This window comes from Manis pentadactyla, chromosome 10 (genome assembly GCF_030020395.1).
Source record: "Manis pentadactyla isolate mManPen7 chromosome 10, mManPen7.hap1, whole genome shotgun sequence".
Lineage (NCBI taxonomy): Eukaryota > Metazoa > Chordata > Mammalia > Pholidota > Manidae > Manis > Manis pentadactyla.
Genome location: NC_080028.1, coordinates 24,241,063 through 24,260,511, shown reverse-complemented (window position 1 = coordinate 24,260,511; position 19,449 = coordinate 24,241,063). Strand labels below are relative to the sequence as shown.

Here is a 19,449-nt window from a genome sequence, read left to right as displayed (position 1 = left end):
TCTCTGCTGCCTGTGTCGGTTACCCACACTCCTGGAGCAGCTTCCAGGTTAATCCCCTAAGCTGCTGTTGGTGAGGTCTCCGTCAGAGCAGTGCAGAGCCCTGCAGGGAGTGGCAGGCATGCTGGGTTCACTTCCCCATGAAAGCAGCACCCCTGCCGGGCAGCTGTGTGCCAGCAGCAGTTTTTGGGTCTGGCCCGGGCGGCTGTGCATTGTGCTGGGATTTCAGGTGGCTGCTGGGGGCACGGCTGCTCCTGGGGTGCTGCTCCACCGCCACCACCGGCTCCCACGGGCCGCTCCTGGTCCACTCTGGCCCTGCCACAGGTGCACGCAGGCCTCTCCCATGCCCCTCTGGTGCCACCGCCGCCATGCGTGGGCCACTCCCAGGCCGCTCGGTCACCGCGGGCTTGCGCAGGCCTCTCCCGGGCTCCTCTGTTGCCACCTCAGTGAGCTCACATGGGCCGCCTCCGGTGCGAGCTGCCACTCTCTCACTACTGGGCCGTTGTGTCAGTTTCCGCGCCAGTTGGGGGAATGACTGGCAGGCTGCTTATTGCTGTGAGGGACTTTAGAGCTGCGCTGCCGCCCAGGGGGTTAGGGTGCCTAAAGTTTCCCAGGATTCCCAGCTGCTGGCTAAGTATGCTGGGATGACTTCATCTGTTGTGGGGTCCCTGTCTCTTTAAGACTTGCAAAAAGCACCCACTTTTCTTTTGTCTCGGGGGCGCCAGTTGTGAGGACCTGCCCGCAGGTTTTTTCCATTTCTCTAATATCCAGCACCCTGTGCACCATGTGTCTGTGCTCCGGGTGTGGATTTCTAGAGCTGGTTGTTTAGCAGTCTTGGGCTTTCTCTCCCTCCCCATTCCAACTCCTTTCTTCCTGATGGGTTCTCAGGTTGGGGGGGTGTTCGGGTCCCACTGCGCCGCAGCTTGTATCTTACCCCCTTCGTGTTTTGTTAAGTTCTCACAGATGTAGATGTAGCCTGGCTGTTGTACTATATCCACTGGTGTCTCTTTTAGGAATAGTTGTATGTATTGTATTTTCATAAATATATATGTTTTTGGGAGGAGATTTCCACTGAACTACTCAAGCCGCCATCTTGGCTCTGCCCTCTTATACACCACTTTTTTAAAAAACTTAAAAGAAAGAATAGATTTTAATGGTATTATTCCATTAGTAGACCTTGCAGGAGCTTTTTCCCAGTTAGGGTAATAATGAGTTTGCTAGTCAGGGGCCAGAAATTGAATTTTGCCTTTAAAATAAAATACTTAACATTCAGAAATAAGATACAGATGATATAATAGTTAGCATTGTATACTTGTTATTGTGGGTTTCTAAACTGTATTAAGTACCATTATTTAATGGTAGCTTCAGAGTGCCTTGTGTTGCTAGGTTAAAAGGCAGTTGTAAAATTTCATGCAAAACTGCTTTCATTGGACCCAGATTTTATACTTATTTTTTACTAATTTCATTGTAAATGTTTGGTGTATTAATTTTTAAAATTGTGCTACAAACTAACACATTTTTTAATCCTTGGACCTCTGATGAAGTTAATTAGATTTGTGTATAGAAATTGTATTGCTGCCAAAGATGGTCAATGCTTTATCATCCTTTAGTCATTGTTTTATTTACAGCTAGATCTATAATGTTTTGTTTAATGTCTTAAGGAAGCTGAGTGAGTCCTTAGTAAAATTACTAATTTTTTTCAGAGGAAATGTTAACATGCTAATTACTGATATATTACCAAAAGATTTCCTTTATATCTAAAATACAAATGGCAAGTATTTTTCTGAAGGATAAATTTGCCATGGATATTAAATGTTTAAATATTTATGCATATTAAATTTATTGATATAGCTTAAGTCTAGAGCTTTTGGTTATATTTTCTATAACTAGAAACACTCAGAGGACCATTGGGTGATAAAAAATGTATCCAATTCACCCCTCCCTTAGAAAACTCTGAAATGTTGAATCTTAGTCACTTAAACGTGATTGTTTAAACCATCTCCAGATCATTGGGTGGGTGATAAGACATTATGCCCTCGATATGTGTCTGTTGCGCATAATGATGATGATATGAATTAAGATATAAGGAACTCACAAACTTTTCTCACTAAAATGCTCACAATGTGGCCATGGCTACACAACTTTAATGTTTGTATTTTTAAGCTGATTTAGTTACCAATATCCTTTTTTTTTTTTAAGTTACTGCAAGATTACAAGAATACATGATGAGTACCCATCATCTGGATGCCCCACTAGTTGACATTCTGCCACATTTGTTGTATCTCTGTGTATCTGTCATAAACTCTTTTGGTGGTATTATTCTGAACCATTTGACAGTAAAATACAGGCATGAAGTCCCCATTACCCCTAAATACTTTTGTTTGCATTTTAAAAAGCATGGACATTGTCTTATATATCCACAGTATACCATCAAAATCAGGAAATTAACATTGATACAATATGGCTCTCTAACCCACAGCCCCCATTTTAATTTCACTGATTGATCCAATAATATTTTTATATATCCAGATCCAGATTACACATGGCATTTAATTTCCATGCTCTTTATTATCCTTTAGCCTTTCTTGTCTTTTGTGGTAAGGATTTTGTTTAAAAAAAGTCTTGAGGTTATATAAATATCCATTCCTCATCAACATCTTTCCCACTATTAAGCATACACATACCATATGACACATTAGTATCATTCCTAGATACTTAGCCAAGAGATGTAAAAACTTAACGTTCACACAAAAACCTATACACAAATGTTCGTAGTGGCTTTATTCATAACACTAAGAGCAGCTAAGTGTTTAGCTTGTGAATAGATAAATTGTTCTATCTGTACATACAATGGAATACTACTTGCAAAAAAAACTACTACATCATCAGTAAGATGGAGGACTCTCTAAGGCAGTATGCTCTTTGAAAGAAGCTAGACTCAAATCACTACATACTATATGATTCTATTTATATGGTGCTCTTAAAATGCTAAAATTTAATAGGAACAGAAAACATATCAATGGTTACTAGGAGTTGGATATGAAGGGAGGACTAGGTTATAGTCAGCACAATTAAATATTCTGAGGTGATGGAACTGTTCTGTATCTTGGTTGTAGTGGTTATGTGACTAATTTGTCTAAACTCCTAACTGTATACTAAAAAGAGTGAATTTAAAAGTGAATAAAATAGAATAAGTTTATCTTAAATTTTTTTCACTCACTGGTTTTAGCATTCATTGAAAGTTCTTGCTTGAATTAGATACTATTGTGATGGTTCCCAAATGGTATTTTCTAATTCGTTTTTCCTTTTACACTTACTAGTTGGCACTCTGTTGTAGGGTAAAGCATCTCCCTTTTCCAGCTATTTACTTATTTATATTAATATGGATGTGTGGATTCTTATTTTCAATGGACCATAATTTGTTACTCTTATATTATTATTTTATTGCTCAAATTTTCAAAAGTTTGACCAGAAAGAGCCCATTCCCGGTGATTTGTGTCACCACCATTCTTTGGGCACTTCTTTACTTTCTCAAACTTTCTTTGCCCTGAGCCCTAATATCAGCCATGTTTCCAAGAAGCCCTCATTCCTTTCAGTGGCAAATGATATTTAGAAACCAAGATCTGGGTGCTCGGTATGTTCATATCCACTGGGATGGTATTGTTTTTACCACTTGTCGGAGTACAGAGTTGCAAAATATATCTCTGTATACACTTACATACACATCTATCTCTGTTTCTCTGTCCATGTATATTATAAACCATGTGTTCACACCAATACCTCAATTCAATTGCAACACTACATAGTTTATTCTGTCCTTCCCCCCTTTCTGTGTTTGTACCTCTTTTCTAATTATGAGAAACTTGGCTCTCATTATCTTCAATATACTAATTTACTCAATCCCTTGTATGTAACCAGTCATCTGACACTATGAGCAGTCTCCTAAGCTACGTAGATGCTGACTCACATCTACTGAGATTTCTTCCCATCCCATCCTACCTCAGCTAGCTTTAACCACACCAGCCCAGGACAGATGAAATCACCTGGGTGAGCTTTTCAAGGAATTTACTTGTGAAGCTCTTTTCCAATTCTAACTTCTAAAAGTAGAAATAGTATATATGAAGTGCAATACGGAAGTTTGTTTTTCATGAGGAAGAATGACGGTCTTGAGACTATTCCTTTTCTGTGAACATAAGTTGATTTGCTTAGTGAGTACTTGTGTGCAGAATACTAAGATGAGGTGATAAAGGGGAGAAAACCAAAATTTTTCCTCCAAGTGTTCAGTTTAACTTAGTTTGTAAATCTACTGATGCTACTTTTGTTAGGTTTAATGTTCTTAATTTTTTTTTGCAAATAAAACACAACAAGCTGGGCTATGAAGTCAGCAAAATATTAGTACCAATATTTTTAAATTATATATTCACTTATTTCTGTGTGTCCTGTTTCTTCTTAAGGCAAGCCTAAAATAGCATGTGAAAACCCACGTTGTACTGTGGTACCTTTGATGCAGCCTGCTCTACACATTGCAGACAAAGACCCAATCCCTGAGGAGCAGGTAAGGGTGAAAATGTCTTTCCCCCCAACTTAAGAAGAATTTCATTTACACAGCTTATCTAGCTTTCTCTTTTCTAAGTGATATGGATGATTATTGGATAAGCTGTTGAATTTGTGTTTCTAATGAACTATAGAATTACAAGCATAGTTTTTGAATTTATATCAAGTTATTAGTTTTTAGTGCCTTGAATTTGAATCCATTGCATCTACCAGCAGATTTTTTCTTTTTTCTTTTATTAAGGTGTCATTGATATACAATTTTATGAAGGTTTCACATGAGCAACATTGTGGTTACTACATTCACCATATTATCAATTCCCCCCCACATACCCTGTTGCAGTCACTGTCCATCAGCGTAGTAAGATGCTATAGAGTCACTACTTATCTTCTCTGTGCTATACTGCCTTCCCCATGCCCCCCCTACATTATGTGTACAGCAGATTTTCTTGCTGTTTATATCTAATTGTCTATTTCTTAAACACTTAAGAGTGATTAAACACATTAAAAATCAATGCACTGGCAAGAAGAAAACAAATCCTACCATTTGCAACAACATGGATGGAGCTAGAAGGTATTATGTTCAGTGAAATAAGCCAGGTGGAGAAAGACAAGTACCAAATGATTTCACTCATTTGTGGAGTATAACAACAAAGCAAAACTGAAGGAACAAAACAGCAGCAGACTCAGACTACAAGAAGGGACTAGCAGTTACCAAAGGGAAAGGGGTGGGGAGGGTGGATGGAGAGCGGGTGGATGGAGAGGGAGGGAGAAGGGGATTAAAGGGCATTATGATTAACACACATAATGTAGGGGGATTATGGGGAAGGCAGTATAGCACAGAGAAGACAAGTAGTGACTATGGCTTCTTACTATGCTGATGGACAGTGACTGTAATGGGGTGTTGGGGGGGACTTAATAATATGAGTGAATGTTGTAACCACAATGTTGCTCATGTGAAACCTTCATAAGACTGTATACCAATGATGCCTTATTAAAAATAAATAAATAGACAAAGCAAAAAAATAGAAATCAATGCATTGGCAATGGGAAGCTGGAAATGTGAATGGTGATTACCAGTATGTATACATATGTAAAAATCCTGTATACTTAAGATTTGTTCATTTGACTACATGTATGTTTCACCTCACTTTAAAAAACTATTTCTGAATGATTGCATTAGATATTGGCAAAGACTTATTTTGCTCATGCAAAGGAAAACTTTCCCTTAGGTCATACTGTCTATTCAATATTCTTAATTGCAAAGGGAGACCAACCCTACTTAGTTTAACAAACAAGAAAATTGTTAAAAAAAAAAAAAAAAAACCTTTAGCCAGCTGACAGAATATTTCAGAGGGCCAGATAATCAGGTTTGAACTAGGGTGGGGTAAACAGCCAAAATCACTCACAGGAACTTTTCCAGTGGTAAAATCACTGCTAAGGCACCGAGCACAGACATTGCCACTTGTTCCATCAATGCTGAGTAACAAAAACTGCCTTCAGAACTCTACATCTGGAAACTTGGTCTGCCGCTATTCTTGCCTGAAGGGATTCCTCAAGATCCCTGCTTCTTTTATAATAAACTTCTGAATCAGATCTATTTAGAGGATCCCAAGTCATTTACCTAAACCATAATTGCAAGGGAGGTTGGGTAAGTAAGGATTCCATCCTTTGCCTTAGGGATCTGGAGAACCATAAGATGAGGTTCTTATCCCCAGTCCTAGGAATAGTGTTCAGACTTCGTGGGAACTCAGAAAGGACCCCAAATGTCTACCACAAGAAGACTAACATACCTGACCACCTCCCAAAACCACCAGCCCTTTTCATTTTGACTGGTTTTGACAGAGCTAATAATTGTAATCTTGACTAGATCTGTAGAATGGCATCAAAGTAGAAAAACAATGATTGCAATTGTTAAACTTTCTTATCTACAACCATTTTTAATATCAACCGTTAAGCTGTTTTTAAGATTTCAATTTATCTGTAAGTGTATGTTTGCTTTGTTTGCCCAGTTGTGCTTTAATGACCTTGCCCAAGAGTCCTCATCTCTTAATCTTGGAGATGGGTTAGGTGCAAATAAATTAATGCTTCTAGAAAATTGACTGCTTGAAATAGTGTTTTTTTCTTTCATTTCGTTTTCAGGAATTAGAAGCTTATGTAGATGATATAGATATGGACAATGATTTCAGAAAGGATGATTTTTATTACTTGTCTCAAGATGACAGAGAGAGACAGAAGCGTGAACATGAAGAATCCAAGAGGGTACTCCAGGAATTAAAGTCTGTGCTAGGATTTAAAGCTTCAGAGGCAGAAAGGCAGAAGTGGAAGCAGCTTCTGTTCAGTGATCACGGTGAGCACTGACTTCAGAGAAGAAAGTTATTTCAATGTAGGGGATTTTTTTTTCCTTGAACTATGAATCTTATCTTTTAGCTATAGAATTCTTATGGCTGTAATTTCAGACATCCATCAGTAAGCATAGTACTTTTTCTTCTAGACACAAAATCCATTTGATCAATAAAAAAGTAGGTATACAGTCAAATTGGGAATGTGAAGTCACACTTTTTTATCAGTTATTTGATCTTTTACTGAATTGATTTTGGAATAGATAATGAGTTGAATAAATTGGAGTGTTTTAAAATTTAGTGAATTTGATATTCTAAACTCATCTTTACCTTAAATTATAAATACTCTAATGAAGCATAAAGCTTAATAACTCTTTGTTCACTATTAAAACAAATGAATTAAGATCTAGGCCATTTAGCTACATCATTAAGATTACTTAATTGATTTGAGCACTTTAGTAGATGGGAAAAGAGAAGATTCTTCTGTGCACACTGTCTCTATAATTGGATTTAGACAAACTTGGGTGATTGATGATACTGAAGATATGCCTTAAACTCCTTTATGTCTCCCACCCTTCTTATCTTTAGTTGAACTTAATGGGAGGTGGGGGAGGAAATGAAGGGAAGCTTAATAGTTAATTGATAGTATCAAACTAGCTAATTCCTAGTTGAGGAATTAATGGACTTTTAAGAAGGTAGAGTGGCATTTCCTTTCCATTTCAGAGTATGTGGAGCCTCAAAACCAATTACCTTCTTTTTCCTTTCTCATTTTTACTAAATTATAGAGATTACTTCTGGAAAGTTCCTTGGAGTTTTCTTCTCTTCTCTTAGGAACCCTAGAGTTGTCCAGATGAACATTTCTTGATTTTATCCTTCCTCTTTCTAACCATTGTCCCCTTTATAGCCCAGGTCCTCATTGGCCTGTGCTTATATATTATAATAGCCTCCTAACTGACTTGAATTTTCAACACCTTTTTCTTCTAAGCTATTCTTAGAAGATGGCTTCTAAACTTCTAAGATAGCTTCATCCTTGCAAACTCTTTACAGATTTTTCTCAAACAGCACATTAATAATGGCTTTGTATCTTAAAACGAGTGGTTCCCCTTTCTTATTGTATTAAATCTAAAGTCCTTTTCCTGGTTTCAAGCCTCTCCATCATATGAGTTCATCATATCCAATTATGTTTCTCACTATTTCTAATACAGAAAACTTCCTCTGCTTATATTTATCTCATTAGACTGTGGTTCCACCACCTTGGCTGCTTTTACTCATCAAAAACATTCATGCTGATGCCTTTACGAAGAATTCTGTCTTATCCACAAAGCTGTCCTTTAACAACCTCTCCTCCCTGAATCCTCCTCTTACTGCTCTAGCCCTGTTACCTCTCTTACTACTACAGACCTTCACACCAGAGAGGCAGTGTAGGGAAATGAAAGGCAGTCTTAAATAGAAAAGTATATAATAGATTAAAAACTTCCCAGAAGCAGCAGTAAAGGTAGAGTTCATGCAAACTGCTTGTTCATATTTGGGCCTAAATAAAAAAGAGATTAAGAGTATTATGGCTTAGGTATTATTGTTTTCTGTGTGTTTGATTTTTTTTGTCTCTTAAATCACAATTACAGATTAAATTACAATCTCTTTAAATATGGGCTTTATAATCCCCCACATTTTTCATTCAGCAAATTATTCATCCAACAAGTAGTTACTAAGGCACTGTTTACTGCTATGTCCCCAGCACAAAGACCAAGAGACAAATCTCTGTATTCTTGGAGGCTTACATTCTAGCAGTGTTAACACATGTCAGTTGATCCTCTAGTAACATCAGTCTAATTAACAGTAAGTGGGAATATTAATCAACTTCTAATATATTTTGCATTCTTCAAAAACTAGCAGATTTATAGACTAAAAATACACATGAAGACTGGAAATAGCATTGTATATAAACTGTATCCTTTTTTATTCTTTAGTATTTTCTTCATATAGCTTTAAAATTATCCTTTTGACAGTATGGGCAAAGATATAACAATGAGAGAAATGTGTCTCTTTTTCAGGTATGTGCTTTTGATAGTTTACATTTGAAAGGGCAATAATGTTGATTTAGTTTGTGAAAATAAGTAAAAAGCTGCTGATACCATAAAATGCTTTTCCCACGAAAACTTTCAGTACATCTTCCAGAGTTGTTTTCATCTCTGCCTACAGGGGTAAAGTCCGAATGGAATTAGAGAGGGAAATTCTGCAATGGAACCTGCTGTGGCCATTTTTTTCTGTAGCCGCTTCTCTAGTGGAGTTGCTGCAGCTTAGGGATCTGTTTCTTGGAAATGGACACACTTTCAAATTATTTTTTAAATAAACGCCAGATCTTCAAGAAGCACTTTTTCTTCTACCGTCATGCTTCATAATATATTGTATTGTACTAACCCCTCATACTGGGAGGAGAGACTGCCTAGCAAGCAACCCACTGCCTACTAACATCAAGAGGGGCTAAATAAAACTTCATTTTCCTTGAAAGGACAACTTCTGCCGTATGGATATAATATTTATGTATTATGCTTTGTATACTAGTTGATCTTGAATACAGATTTTATTTTGTATATTTTCCTGTGGCATTACAAAATGTATATAGCAGTTATCACTTTGCTTTCATAAGGGTCTTGTTAGGTGGTTGGCAAGTAAGTTGAATTATATGTTGTACTTTTTTTCATGCCATTTTAACTTATAAATATATATGTATTGAAGATATTATTATCTGGATTAGTTTTGGCCTTTACCTGACACATCGGTGAAAACCATGCTGCTTATTCTTTGATACAGTGGTTCTCAAACTTAAGCGTGCATCAGAATCAAGTGGATGGACTTAGAGCTGGTCCCCACTCAGTTTCCAATTCAGTAGGCCTAGGGTGGGGCCTGAAAATTCAGATTTACACCAAATTCCTAGGTTATTCTGATTGATGCTATTAGTTCAGGGGCCACACTTTGAGAACCACTTCTTTTAACATTTTGAATAAGAGAATATATGACATGTATTAAAATATTCATCAAAACCCCATCTCATTTCATTTCCTAGGCATTTTGTCTCTTATAAAGTTCTCCGAATTTATAAATTTACATAGATTTTACTAGAAAGTTTTATTTAGCTTTTATTTATTTGTTTATTGTTCTTTATAAAAGTTGAAGTACTGGGAGTTTAAGTTAAAGTTTAAATCATTGCTGGGTTCTTAGTTATTCTTTTTCTTTCATTTTTTTTTCCTTTCTTTTAAAGCTGTGTTGAAATCCTTGTCTCCTGTAGACCCAGTGGAACCCATAAGTAATTCAGAACCATCAGTGGATTCAGATATGGGGAAAGTTGGTAAAAATGATACCGAAGAGGAAAATAGTAAACCCTCCACAACTGACAGTGAACTAAGTAGTAGAACTGAATATTTATGTGAAAACCCTCTAGATGGTAAAAATAAAGACAATCCTACAAGTGAAGTCTTCTGCCAAGGAGTTGACAAAAGAGTGTGTTACCAATGTGAGAGTGAAGATGAATCTCAGCAGACAGATACAGGTAGCCTGGCCACTGCCTATTCAACTCCCAGGGACTCTTTACAGCCCTCTATTAAGCAGAGGCTGTCACGGCTACAGCTGTCACCGGATTTTACCTTCACTGCTGGCATCGCTGCAGAAGTGGCCGCTAGATCTCTCTCTTTTACCACCATACAGGAACAGACTTTTGGTGATGAGGAAGAAGAACAAATAATACATGAAAATAAAAATGAGGTAGAAGAAAATTAAGAACCAAGATTTACATGAAGGATTTTAAAGTATCCCTCTTATGAAAGTGTTTTAGCTTCAAGACTAGATATTCCACTGGAAAGGGAAAATGAGTGTGAGTTTACTATATATAAAGCTAAGATGTGAATTTACAGCAAGAACCCTGGTTTGAACAACTGATCTGAAAATAGTAGTTACTTGTAAATGGCAAATCTTTAGGAAAATGAGAAAGGTAAGGACTCTTTTGAATAAATTGCTGTTTTATTTGCAGCACAACTGATCAATCTTGGAAATTCTTTAAGTACTTTTAATAAGAAATGAATTTACATTTCTTGCCACAATTTGCTACTGTAAAATGACTGGGATAATTCTGTTGCAAGAACATTAACATTTAGTACGACTCATTTTTACTGTGTTCTCGCAATTAATAACTGCAGCTATTATGTTACTAACAGCTTATTTGTACTTTATTTTTGTTTATACCAGTCTTAAAGGTACAGGTTCTGAATAAAAAAAAATTGAATTCATACAGTTAATGTGTACTGGGTTTTAGAACTAAGTAGTAGTTTCAAAAGTACTGAGGTTATGACATGTTTCTTATGTCTCCTTGTTCATATGTGTATTCAGTAAATAATTATAAGAGGTCCTAATAATTTTAAAAGAAAAACTGAACTATTTAAAAAATTACTCTTCTAATTTTTTGTGTGTAGTCATCTTCTGTTCTTGTTGCAACTACAAGAGATGATGTCTTAGTGGGATCCCTGTGGTCCAAGGCCCCATTCCCAACCTAGCAGAAAGTTCTTTTTTATCAGTTTGCCTACAGATTATTAGTTGCCATTAGCACAAGTCTCCAATGCTGCTGATTTCTAGCCTGAGGCTGTATCTTCTCCACTTTACTGAGATTCTGGAAACATCCCATGTGTTTCCTGGAAAGCATCCTTATCTCTTTAGTACTTCATTTTTACAAACTACCTCTTAAAAGAGGTTGCTTTCCAAATTGTTCAATCTCATCTGTTTTGTATTGTGATTGCATTTTCAAAGATATTTTCAGGATTATACTGTTTCTTGAAACGTTTAGCTCCTATGCACTGACATAGTTTATATAGACAATATTTGGAGAAAATGTAGGAAAACAACTTACGCTGAGTCTAGACTTTAGAGTTAAGAAGCATATTTGAATTCCTGTAATTTAGCACTTTGAATGAGTAAAGAGGATTAGTTTGGTTTTTTGGTTTTTGTTTTTAATAATCTGAGGGAATTAATTTTTTATCCTAAGGTAAAAACTTGGTTCTGCTTTATATGAATAGTAGAGATTCTTTGTACTGTAAGTGATTATGCCTATTGCCAACAATTCTAGGACTTATCCATAGTTTAGTTCTTAGAAGCATTATCTTAGGGTGGTCCTACTTTACTTATATTTAGCCAAAGTTCAAGAGAAAAATATTGTTTTGCATCTGATGATTATATTCTTAAATAATAAGATTTTCTTTTTAAATTACTTGGTTAGTTTGCCATCCCCGTTTTCCTTGGATTTAGAAGAAGCAATTATGGAAATATTTTGAAATCTTTCATTTAATCTATAACCTTACACAGGAACAATTAGGGTTTAATAATTTTTAATTCTTATTTTATTTTTAACAGTTGGGGGAAAATATCTTCATAATGTTTTATCCATTTATTCAATGTTCTCTAAAGTGGTACTTTTTAATTTTGAAAGTCTATTTTTAATCAGGAATTCCTAAGCTTACAGCCTGTTTTATTCACTACTTGTTACTTAGTTCCATGGAATTCCAACTTGTTGAAATCATGATATAAGGATCTTGAAACTTTTTTTTTTTGTAGATCATTATTTTTTATTGAAGGGTAGTTGACACACAGTATTACATTAGTTTCAGGTGTACAACACAGTGATTCAACATTTATATACATGATAATTCTAGCTACCAGCTATCACCATACAAAGTTGTTACAATATTTTGACTATATTCCTTATGCTATACATTACATCCCGGTTACTTATTTATTTTACAATTGGAAGTGTGTACTTTTTTTTTTTTTTTTTTTGAGAGGGCATCTCGCATATTTATTGATCAAATGGTTGTTAACAACAATAAAATTCTCTATAGGGGAGTCAATGCTCAATGCACAATCATTAATCCACCCCAAGCCTAATTTTCGTCAGTCTCCAATCTTCTGAAGCATAACGAACAAGTTCTTACATGGAGAACAAATTCTTACATAGTGAATAAGTTACATGGTGAACAGTACAAGGGCAGTCATCACAGAAACTTTCAGTTTTGCTCATGCATTATGAACTATAAACAATCAGTTCAAATATGAATATTCATTTGATTTTTATACTTGATTTATATGTGGATACCACATTTCTCTCTTTATTTTTATTATTTTTAATAAAATGCTGAAGTGGTAGGTAGATATAAGATAAAGGTAGAAAACATAGTTTAGTGTTGTAAGAGAGCAAACATGGATGATCAGGTGTGTGCCTGTAGACTATGTGTTAATCCAAGCTAGACAAGGGCAATAAAACATCCACGTATGCAGAAGATTTCTCTCAGAACAGGGGGGGTGAGGTTCTAAGCCTCACCTCTGTTGATCCCCAATTTCTCACCTGATGGCCCCCCTGCAACTGTGCCTGTCTTAGGTTGTTCCTCCCTTGAGGAATCTTACCCATCTCTGGCTAACCAGTCATCTTCTGGGGCCATACAGGGAAATGTAAAGTTGGTTAACTGAGAGAGAAGCCTTATTGTTTGAAAAGGTTAGCTTTTTACTTCTTTGTATATTTATGCCCTGTGGCTTCTATGCCCAGCATTTGTCTTGAGGTATCTTTATCACTTGGAAGAATTATGATACTCGGTAAATTCGATATGAGGCACGAATTCTATTTAAGGGTTGTAATTAGGAAGGAAGAAGAAAAGCTATAGAAGTAGCAGGCAGAAGAAAACTTGGGAAGATTGATTATTTCTTTGACATATGTTCTTAGGATCTTGAAACTTTTAAGCGAATGTTCTTTTTGTATGTGTTTTCCAAATTTTTTTCCCTTTTAAAATATTTCTTAGATAAAATATCTTCCCTGTGAAAATTCTTAATTTTTTGTTATAATACTCTAAAAGTCAGTGTTTCTCAGTTTTTTTATGGAGTACTTATATTAGAATAAATTGGAGATCTTGTTTTTGAGCTGCATATTTTGGGCCATATGCTAGTCATTCTTCTTCATTCATTTCATGGGGGAAACTTGTAATTGTGCTTTACAAATTTACAGTGGTATTTTGACAGGGTAGTTCTTGGTTGGAGTAAAATCCTGACAATTTTTAACATGAACATTTCCAGAGTTTATTTTACCAGGACAAGCCTAGTACTTAATGTAAGAATGATGAAAAAGTCTGTTTATTTAGGTCACACTTGAGGACAGGATTTTTACCTTTTGCCTACAGTTAGGAAAGTCATGGCAATAAATGATCTGGTGATGGTTATTGTACCTTAAATTCTTTTATTTTCTGCTTTCATTAAAACTCTACATATCTAGTACATCTAGAGCCAGACTTTTGCTGGTCTTTGATTTTCGATCTCTACTTTTCACAAGTTTTCTATATTATCTGACTTCTTAAGTTTAAGACCTTGTTAAAATTGTACTTAACACATCTGAATGTATTTCATTAGGAACTGATGATTTCAAAATGAGATTTGATTTCTGAAGTCACTGGAGATAAGTAAGGGGAAACACATTTAAGGGAAATTTCTAAGGAAATTAAGAATATGGTTGTAAGGCTTTAAAACAGAAGGATAAGCCTGAGTCTGAATTTCAGATCTATCATTTAAAACCTACGGGTACAGCTGACCTAATAACATCATGGGGGTGCGGGGGGGGGTTTCTTTTTCAGCAAAAACAAAATTCTCTAGATTGCTAAATGATGTTTGCAATTTCTGACTTCTCAGAAGTAGGTAAAAAGGATATCAACCTTTTGAGGCTGAAAAACAAGATCTAGTTATAAACATGTTAATAAAGTAGGTCAAAAAGTAAAAACTCAATTTTATTAAAAAAATAAATAGTAATATTGTTTCACATAATAAAAGTGAAAGCTTTTAACATTAAAGCAAAAAATAATCAAGTTCTGATACATTTTACAAAATTTTAATTGGAGTTTTAATTAGAAGGGACCCTAGAGGTCATTTCACTCTGGTGACTGACTTTTACTTATATACCATACATAATGTAAAATATGAAATATTTTAATAACGTATTGAATGCCACATGGGAAGAAAAGCTCCAAGTGATTTGGTTTAATCATTAGTGTATTGTTTCTATACCCAAACAAAACAAGAAAACAGGAACTAAATACCATAAAAATGTGAAATAGCTTTCATGTTCATAAAACATAAAAATGGCTCAGCTGACTTAACTGTTTGAAGTAGATATCATGCCATAAATGACAGTGAGACAAAGCATAAAATTGATTTAGTCTTGTAATTCTGTTGATAAGAACATATCTATGCAAATCACACTTAAATTAGATGAAGCTACAAATATTTTAGAAGAGGAAATATGGGAGTAAATGCCCTAAATACGCTAAGAATCATTTATCTGTCGTCATTGACAGTGACTTCCATATGTTATTTTTTCAGGTAACTGAGGCAAATCCAATTTAATCATTGAAATTTTTTAACAGTTTAAAAGGAAATTTTTAAAAATGTACTTTCTACTTCTCTGCTTTTTCTAGAGTATTGAGAATATAATATAACTTTGTCATCTTTAAGAACATCAGTTCCTTTCATGGGGTGATAAATAGAAATTCACCCTTAGGGTGAATTCACCTACTGAGATATGTAATGTCTATGCCCCTTTACTACATGACCCTGCATTGCTATGCTTTTTGACTTATGTCTGGTTTTCACAGTTTCTCTATCTTCCCTTATAATCAGCTGTCACTTTATGCTGCTGTCTTATGTGCCTGCCTCCTGCACTAGGCCCCTAATTTGCTGCTTCTAATCTGCTGTGGACTGAGAAACCAGATTGCCAAGCTTGCTAGAATTGTGTCTAAAATAAGAGTAAGTAGACTGAAAGAAAGCTAAGGGGCTTTTCTTGTCAGTGAAGTGCATGGGCTTTGTAGTACCTGTTTGGCTGTGCTATAGCATACTTATGTTTGCCTCTTAGTTCTTTACTAAGAACTTGCTAAAAATACTTTGTTGAATATGTGATTGCCATATGTTTGAAGTATTCAGTTCTTATATGTTGACATTGCTAGAAATCTCCATTGATTCAGTATAAAAGAAAATTTAACTATCATCTTTGTATAAAACATTGTGTGTATTTCAGGAAAATGTTAACTATTTTGTTCTAGTACAGTACATTGTAACTAGTACAGTACACAGACTTAAAACTTGGAGCACTATAAATGTGACTTGAATTCTGTTCGCCAAAATTTATATTTGGTAACTATTGGTTGAGACTAAACATGCATGACTAATTTAGTAAGAACTGGCTAACTGAATATTTAAGGAAATGAGTCATTCTAGACATTCCAGTTTTCTATAGAGCTGAAACCTCTTTAATCATTAAAATTTCTGAAGGAAATCTTTTTAAAACTTAATATGTATTACTGTCTTCTTAATATATGAATTACATTTTAATCTTTGTGATGTCAAAATGATCATTATTAACAATAGTTATTATACTCTGATAGACTAAATGGGCACTGAAAGCTCTGAGCCTCTTTACTAAATGATTCCCTTCTTCTGTCTTTTTAAATTTTCTTGTCTTTGTTTTCTAATAGTAGTTCTTATTCCCCCTATTTATCGTATGGCTTGCATGAGTGTGCCTGCAGCAATAGCCTTTCTCCACCTTCATAATGCTCCTTCTAGTCTCCTTTGGTTTTGGAAACCAAGTATCTAGCTAACCAGCTACAATAACTTTTAAGAGTGAATAGACTCAGTAAAGACTGAAAAATGGAATTATACTTAAATGCATTTTATGACATATACTATTCACTACCTATTTCATTGCTATCTTTAAAATAAGTGAAGTTACTAGATTAGATACCTACTCTCAAAATAGAAGAGTTGTTATTGTACAAAAGGAACCATTTTGTTTCCATACTTTACCTTCTCTGTTTCTGTCCTTTAATTTTTAAAAACTCAGTTTAAAACTAGTCCATTCAAATTAGTCTGTTCTCTATTACTTCCTATTTGAATTGGATATCACATGCTGCTCATACTTGCTTTGGCTGCATTGTTTTGGTTTTGTTTTTAGAGAAATGTATCTTCATTTCCAAAACATGAAGTGGGTTGAGCCTTGGAAAATAAGAAACTTTCATTATTGATACCACAGACAACTGAGAAGTAATAAGGTTTTTAGACCCTAGGCAGTTATACTGCAAATAATTTATTTTTTGTGTAGATTTTTTTTTTTGCTTTTTTTTAAAATTTTATTTTGGTATCATTAATCTATAATTACATGAAGGACATTATGTTTACTAGGCTCCCCCCTTCACCAAGTCCCCCCCCACATCCCCGTTCACAGTCACTGTCCATCAACATAGTAAGATGCTGTAAAATCACTACTTCTCTGTGTTGCACAGCCCTCCCCCTGCCTCCCCCATACTATACATGCTTATCGTAATGCTCCCTTTCTTTTTTTCCCACCCTTATCCCTCCCTTCCCACCCGTCCTCCCCAGACCCTTTCCCTATGGTAACTATTAGTTCATTCCTGGGTTCTGTGCTTCTGCTGCTGTTTTGTTCCTTCAGTTTTCTTTTGTTCTTATACTCCACATATGAGTGAAATCATTTGGTATTTGTCTTTCTCCACCTGCCTTATTTCACTGAGCATAATACCCTCTAGCTCCATCCATGTTGTTGCGAATGGTAGGATTTGTTTTTTTCTTATGGCTGAGTAATATTCCATTGTGTATATGTACCACATCTTCTTTATCCATTCATCTACTGGTGGACATTTAGGTTGCTTCCATATCTTGGCTATTGTAAATAGTGCAGCGATACACATAGGGGTGCATCTGTCTTTTTCAAACTGGAGTGCTGCATTCTTGGGGTAAATTCCTAGAAGTGGAATTCCTGGGTCAAATGGTATTTCTATTTTGAGCATTCTGAGGAACCTCCATACTGCTTTCCACAATGGTTGAACTAATTTACATTCCCACCAGCAGTGTAGGAGGGCTCCCCTTTCTCCACAACCTCGCCAACACTTGTTGTTGTTTGTCTTTTGGACGGTAGCCATTCTTACTGGTGTGAGATGATATCTCATTGTGGTTTTAATTTGCATTTCTCTGATGACAAACGAAGTGGAGCATCTTTTCATGTGTCTGTTGGCCATCTGAATTTCTTCTTTAGAGAACTGTCTATTCAGCTCCTCTGCCCATTTTTTAATTGGATTATTTGCTTTTTGTTTGTTGAGGTGGGTGAGCTCTTTATATATTTTGGATGTCAAGCCTTTATCGGATCTGTCATTTACGAATATATTCTCCCATACTGTAGGATACCTTATTGTTCTATTGATGGTGTCCTTTGCTGTACAGAAGCTTTTCAGTTTGATATAGTCCCATTTCTTCATTTTTGCTCTTGTTTCCCTTGCCCGGGGAGATAAGTTCAAGAAGAGGTCACTCATGTTTATGTCTAAGAGATTTTTGCCTGTGTTTTTTTTAAGAGTTTTATGGTTTCATGACCTATATTCAAGTCTTTGATCCATTTCGAATTTACTTTTGTGTATGGGGTTAGACAGTGATCCAGTTTCATTCTCTTACATGTAGCTGTCCAGTTTTGCCAGCACCATCTGTTGAAGAGACTGTCATTTCCCCATTGTATGTCCATGGCCCCTTTATTGAATATTAGTTGACCATATATGTTTGGGTTAATGTCTGGAGTCTATATTCTGTTCCATTGGTCTGTGGCTCTGTTCTTGTGCCAGTACCAAATTGTCTTGATTACTGTGGCTTTGTAGTAGAGCTTGAAGTTGAGGAGTGAGATCCCCCCCCACTTTATTCTTCCTTCTCAGGATTGCTTTAGCTATTCGGGGTCTTTGGTGTTTCCATGTGAATTTTTGAACTATTTGTTCCAGTTCATTGAAGAATACTGTTGGTAGTTTGATAGGGATTGCGTCGAATCTGTATATTGCTTTGGGCAGGATGGCCATTTTGACGATATTAATTCTTCCTAGCCACGAGCATGGGATGAGTTTCCATTTGTTAGTGACCTCTTTAATTTCTCTTAAGAGTGTCTTGTAGTTTTCAGGGTATAGGTCTTTCACTTCCTTGGTTAGGTTTATTCCTAGGTATTTTATTCTTTTTGATGCTATTGTGAATGGAATTGTCTTCCTGATTTCTCTTTCTATTAGTTTATTGTTAGTGTATAGGAAAGCCACAGATTTCTGTGTGTTAATTTTGTATCCTGCAACTTTGCTAAATTCTGATATTAGCTCTAGTAGTTTCGGAGTGGAGTCTTTAGGGTTTTTTATATACAATATCATGTCATCTGCAAATAGTGACAGTTTAATTTCTTCTTTACCAATCTGGATTCCTTGTATTTCTTTGTTTTGTCTAATTGCCGTGGCTAGGACCTCCAGTACTATGTTGAATAATAGTGGGGATAGTGGGCATCCCTGTCTTGTTCCCGATCACAGAGGAAAAGCTTTCAGCTTCTCGCTGTTCAGTATGATGTTGGCTGTGGGTTTATCATATATGGCCTTTATTATGTTGAGATACATGCTCTCTATACCCATTTTGTGGAGAGTTTTTATCATGAATGGATGTTGAATTTTATCAAATGCTTTTTCAGCATCTA

At 35.7% G+C, this 19,449-nt stretch overlaps 1 protein-coding gene across 8 annotated transcripts in view; it reads left to right on the top strand.

Annotated features, from left to right (window-relative positions):
- VEZT (vezatin, adherens junctions transmembrane protein) overlaps positions 1-16,249 on the top strand; it is a 64,127-nt gene extending 47,878 nt beyond the window's left edge. For 5 of the 8 annotated variants that reach the window (XM_036890994.2, XM_036890992.2, XM_057486499.1 and 2 more), the window contains 3 exons: positions 4,452-4,552; positions 6,691-6,898; positions 10,150-16,249. In XM_036890994.2, the coding sequence (XP_036746889.2) occupies positions 4,452-4,552; positions 6,691-6,898; positions 10,150-10,664 (824 nt within the window). In that variant the 3' untranslated portion in view covers positions 10,665-16,249. Of the gene's footprint in view, positions 1-4,451; positions 4,553-6,690; positions 6,899-9,089; positions 10,124-10,149 lie in introns of those variants that run through there. The other 3 variants (XM_036890999.2, XM_036890998.2, XM_036890995.2) reach the window with 2 other exon arrangements.
- Positions 16,250-19,449: the final 3,200 nt, after the last annotated feature.